At 53.9% G+C, this 5271-nt stretch overlaps 1 protein-coding gene across 1 annotated transcript in view; it reads right to left on the reverse strand.

Annotated features, from left to right (window-relative positions):
* Positions 1–733: 733 nt before the first annotated feature.
* The window catches only part of PSMD13 (proteasome (prosome, macropain) 26S subunit, non-ATPase, 13), a gene marked incomplete at its 5' end in the record, with an annotated part of 4832 nt that continues 294 nt past the window's right edge, over positions 734–5271 (reverse strand). The window contains 5 exon segments of the mRNA XM_008947499.1: positions 734–1028; positions 1782–1898; positions 3702–3782; positions 4584–4646; positions 5232–5271. The exon segment at positions 5232–5271 is cut by the window's right edge and continues 131 nt beyond it. Of these exon segments, the coding sequence (XP_008945747.1) occupies positions 933–1028; positions 1782–1898; positions 3702–3782; positions 4584–4646; positions 5232–5271 (397 nt within the window).

The raw sequence follows: 5271 nt of genomic DNA on the forward strand, positions 1-5271 counted from the left end.
ACTGCACTACAGACCGCTCTTAAAGCAGCAGCTAGGAGGCAAAAGCAGAACAAAAACTCATCCTCTCAGGCCTCGTGGAGCCTTTTCAGCAACACTAACTGGAGAAAAGGCATCGGGGCTGCAGCTTCCCCCAAGGGGAAGGAGCTCGACACTAAAGTACACACCGAGTAACTCACGCACTGATCCCCTTGGAAGGGGCTGTGAAGTCTGTGTTGCTTTTGGGCAGGGGGTTTGTAACGTGGAACGTGACAGGTAAGTGTATTTTCAAACAGCTCAGAGGCTCAAGGGCACGTTACGAAGACGAGGAACCCAGAACTACGGAAAAGGGAAGGCAGAGAAGTTTATTCAGCAACGCTGCTGCCCCTCACCTCAGCACAAAGTGTTCGTAAAAGACAACCACCCCCAAAAGTATATAAAAACACATCCACTAACCGGGACGCCTGGAACAAACCCTTTGATGGAGTAAGCACTCCCTCTACTGCAGATGAGGAGGAGGGCTCGTGGAGAAAGGGGGCGAATGGGGGAAGATGATTCCGGCAATGCTGCCTCTGGGCTGCCGCAGGGGCAGAGGTGGGCGGGGAGGTCACGTCCTGAGGCCGCTCCGCCGGCTCAGCCTCAGCAGCAGCCAGGCACCTCTCAGCAGCAGGGGCTCCCCCGGCAGCACCGAGGGCCCCGGGGAGCTGCTGTCCCCCCAGGGAGCCGCTGTCCCCCTGGGGAGCGGGGCTGCAGCGCTAGCGTGTAGGGGAGTCTTGACTCCAAGCACCAAAGGGTCACACAGCAAAAGGCCACTTCCTCCTCCAGACCAGCGTCAAACGCTGCACCCCCCTCTGCCCACCCGCCCCCCTTCGACAGAATTCCATACAGTCAGTGGTCTGAGTGCTGCTGGCCTCACTCGCAGTAGAAGTTACTCTCCCGGGGCAGTGCCAGGTCCTCTAGGTCAGGATGTCGTGGGCTTGGTGCTCCACCAGCATCTCCATGCTCCTCACGTCTGTGCACCAGAACTCCAGGCGGTCTTTCATCCCTTTGATCTGCAAGGCAAGCACAGGAGAACTTCAGCACCTCAGCTACTGGGAACACAGACATTCACCTCCGAGGACAGTAAAGATCCCACACAGCTCCCCAAAGCCCAATACAGTGAGAAAAGGTGCTGCTCAACCTCTTGTGCTGTCAAAGCTGCAATGCTCAAAGTTAAACCAAAATGCACAACAGGAATAGTTTGCACTTAGGATTCCATGTACTGTATTTTTTTTTTAAAAGGTAAAAGCACCCTACAGTCCCCTAAAACATTAGAAGGATGAACTTGAGAAGCTGGGCACCTTCATCTTTATCACCCTGAACTTCTCTCTTCCCAAGACAAGCGTGACACCTATGACTCAGAAATGCCAAGGTGTTTTTTCATGCACTTGGGCTTGAGGCAGCTGCTCAGATGTCTGCACCCTTCTGGAAAACACCGTCACAGCATCTGTGTTTCCTGGTGGTTTCATGTGGTTTTTGGAAGAGAAGCGTCACCAGCTGCCCACTCAGTGCCCGGCGGGTTTCCAGCCACTTGCTGCAGAGCACCAACACAAGATGTGCCACGTGCCCAGGTAAGAGCTACAGGCAGCAATGAGCAGCACAAGGGAAAGGGGGAAGGCTGATCCACCTCCTCGTTCCCTGACCACCTTTGGGAGCACCAAGGACACCAGTTCTGGGACACGGACCCTTCACAGCCCTCATTTCCATTTCCAGGCCGCTCCCACAAGACAAGTCAGTGCAGGCTCAGTGTTCAGGCTGGTCATTACCTGTTGTAAATCCAGCACCCGTGGCTGTACCCATGTCATGTGCACCCTCTTGTCGACTTCATCAATGCTGCCCTTCACCAGGCCCACCGAGAGAGCCTTCATCACCAGCAGCTCCACCTGGAAACAGCACAACTCACAGGAGCAACAGAGAGCCAGACAGCTTCCCCTCAGGTCTGCAAAACCTTGAGAAGGCACTAGCCTGTGGAAGACTCTTTCCTACACACAACCAAACCAAGAGCAGCTGCAGCCTCTCTCACACCCATCCTTTCTGGTTATAACCCTGCCTTGAGAATCGACATCTAAACATGCAGGAGACTTGTCTTCTCAAACAGCAGATCTCCCTTCTCTCCTCTGAAATCCCAGGAAGAACAAGGTAATTGGAAAAAGCCAACATGAGTTTACCACAACTAAGATGTGCCTGGCCAATACAATTGCATTTCTAATTAAGAAACTTGCTCAGTGGTTGAAGAGAGAGCTGTAGGTGCCCTGGACCTTTTTTTTTAGCAAAGTGCTCAAACAAAACCTTCTAACCACTTCCTTGACGACAAGCTTGTAAGCTACAGAACAGGCCAAAACCTGTTCTGAACCACAAGATGAGTGGAAAAATCTGAGAAACTACTGCTTTGTTCTAGCTCAAATGGTAGTGGTTAGTGGCTGGAAACTGAACAGGCAGCCAGTCACAAACAGCATTCCTTCAGGGTTGGTACTGGGTCTGATACTATTTCATTATCTCTAATTATCTTTAAGCCAGGGGGTGACACTTTCACAGCTGACACCAAACTGTGAGGGGCAGCTGTGCTGGAAGGAAGAGCTGCCACGGAGAGCTCGAGAGATGGGGCTAACACGAGTGGCAGGAGGGACAGTGAGGTGAGCCTGGAGTCCTGCAGGAGCAAAGGGGAACTGTGCCCTGCTCAGTGCCAGCAAGGACCAGCCAGCAGATCAGGGAGCACGGGCAGAGCCAGGACTGCCCGTGGCACGGGGCAAATACACCCAGCAGGGCAGAGCTCTGGTGGGAGGAGCAGAGTGTGGGGGGCAGCAAAGTGGGTGAGAGCCAGAGGTGTGACCCTGGAGCAAAGGGGAACTGTGCCCTGCTCAGTGCCAGCAAGGACCAGCCAGCAGATCAGGGGATGTGATCACCCCACCAGCAAGGACCCAGCCAGCAGATCAGGGGATGTGATCACCCCACCAGCAAGGGCCCAGCCAGCAGATCAGGGGATGTGATCACCCCACCAGCAAGGGCCCAGCCAGCAGATCAGGGGATGTGATTACTCCACTCAGCACTTGCTGGAGCAAACCTGCAGCACCATGCCCAGTTCTGTGTTCCTCCCTTTCAGTTTAAGGGGGGCACAGCAGCACTGGAGTCTAGGAACTGGCCAGCAAGATCAGGAGGCTCAGAACCTGACCTTATGAAGAAATGCTGTTTGCCCAGCTTAGACAAAAGGCAGCTTGGAAAGGCCTCATCATGATCCTCCCTCACCTAACGGCATGGAAGGTAAGAGGAACTATTTTCACAAGGATGCACAGTGAAAGGGCAAGAGATCACAAGCAGGATTTGCTTCAGCTCCATCTGGGTGAGAGATGAAAATTCTTCACCATGAGAAAAATCAAGTGGGTGACATCTCCCCTGGCTGTAATACCAAGTGCAGCTTGGCAGGGCCCTGCACAGCCTCGATCCACGGGCTGTGGGTGGGAACTGACAACCTGCAGAGCTCTCTTCCAGCTCAAGACTGTGGCTAAGAATCCTCAAAGATTTATTTACCAAGACACAGGAGCAGTTAATTCCTTCTTTAAAAAGTTCTCCAAATGCACAGGGACAGGGAGAATGTTTCTCCTCAGAGTTCACCTGGGGGAGGAGGTCCACCCAGAGGCTGAGAGCTGCAGAACCTGGCCCCTGACAAGGCAGCCTCGACCTGCACTCACCTCGTTCACGGTGACTTTGGCACTCTTGGCAATCTCTTCAAAGGTGAGCTGCCTGTGATTGGCCGGCCGGGTGAAAGTCATCTGAATTCACACAAACACAGCCCAAGTATGAATCCCACACAGTGTCAGTTTACTCTAGCAGAGCACACAGCTTCCCTTGCACTGCCCTGCTGAGCTCCCCATCTACATCAGTGACTACATTTCTCATATTTAATCAAAACACTTCAAAGAAAAACACGTTCCACAGCAGGAGGAGCTGTAGGCCTCCCTGCCCCCTGCACCCCTCCTGCTCCAGGCAGCTGTTTCCTGGGCAACATCAGCCCCAGATGAAGCAGATCAATCTGTGCTGGGGTAACACAGCACCTGCAGGGGGTAGAGCCTGTCCACAGTCAGACACTAGAACTGGAACATATATACACACATACAGAAGGTAACACACACAGGTATTGGTGTTGGGTGTGTATAAACACACATTATGCTCCAGATGACTCAGTACTGAAGTTTTTGAAAAAGGTCCAGGGCCACGGGTGTCTATACACCAGTATTATCTGGTAGCCACAGAGCCAAAGGCTTCAAGTGACAGGAGAAGAGCTGTTCAAGCATTCAGGTCACTTGTCAAGGAGGGGATTCTTCACAGTCTTTCAGAAACAAAGATTTTAACTGTGTTTTGGAAATCTTTGTTACACCAGAACACACTTAAAGTGTTGTCACCTCAGACACCACCGTGGATACAGAAAGCTGGCTCTCCCCACCTCCCTGTGCTGCCTGAGTGTGCACACCCCCGGCACCCCAAACCCACCCCGGGCCCCCAGGCCTCTCCCCTGGCAGCACTTGCCCTTTGGCACCATCTAGAGGCAGACCCCGCGGCCGAGGGCCCCTCACCTCCATCAGGCAGAGCAGCTGAATCTTCTGCAGCAGCAGCGCTTCGTTGGCGGCCAGATCCGGCTGGGAGGGCACAAAGCAGAACACAACTTCATTAGCTCTGTCCTGTCCCCTGGGGGAGGGCAGCACCCCACCCCACAGCACGCCCCTCGGGGACCCGCTGCCCTCGTTCAGGAGGGAGGGGGCCGAGAGCCCACCCACGCCCTGGCAGAGGTTCTGTGGCACGGCTGGCAGCTGCCCTCGGGGGCCACAGCCTGCCCGGGACCAGCAAGTGCCCATCAGAAACTCCTGGCATGGCCTCAGGGCTCACACCCGACACCACTGCTGCCCTCAGACTCCTTCACACAGAAGGGGACCTGCTCTTTTCATTCCTTTATACTGTCTGGATTCACTAGCTGTGATTCCACAGCTTGACAGGGGAAGCAGTTCAGTCCTGGGGGAGATGGAAAGGAAAGCAGAGGTGATGTTCCTGTGCTGGGCTGCCTGCCCTGCCTGGCCATGACGAGGGATCTCTCTTGACTTCCTTCCATCAGGCAGATGCAGACGAAGACAAAAGAAGACTAATGACACACATCAAGATGAGTGAAACATTCCCACAGTTACAATTATACCAGAGCCAGGAATTCTTCAGGTAAAGGTCCACAGAACTCAAGTGTTCTCTGCAAATACCGAGCGCAGGCCCTCAGCA

Source organism: Merops nubicus, unplaced genomic scaffold, assembly GCF_000691845.1.
Source record: "Merops nubicus isolate BGI_N331 unplaced genomic scaffold, ASM69184v1 scaffold35210, whole genome shotgun sequence".
In the NCBI taxonomy this organism is placed as follows: Eukaryota; Metazoa; Chordata; class Aves; order Coraciiformes; family Meropidae; genus Merops; species Merops nubicus.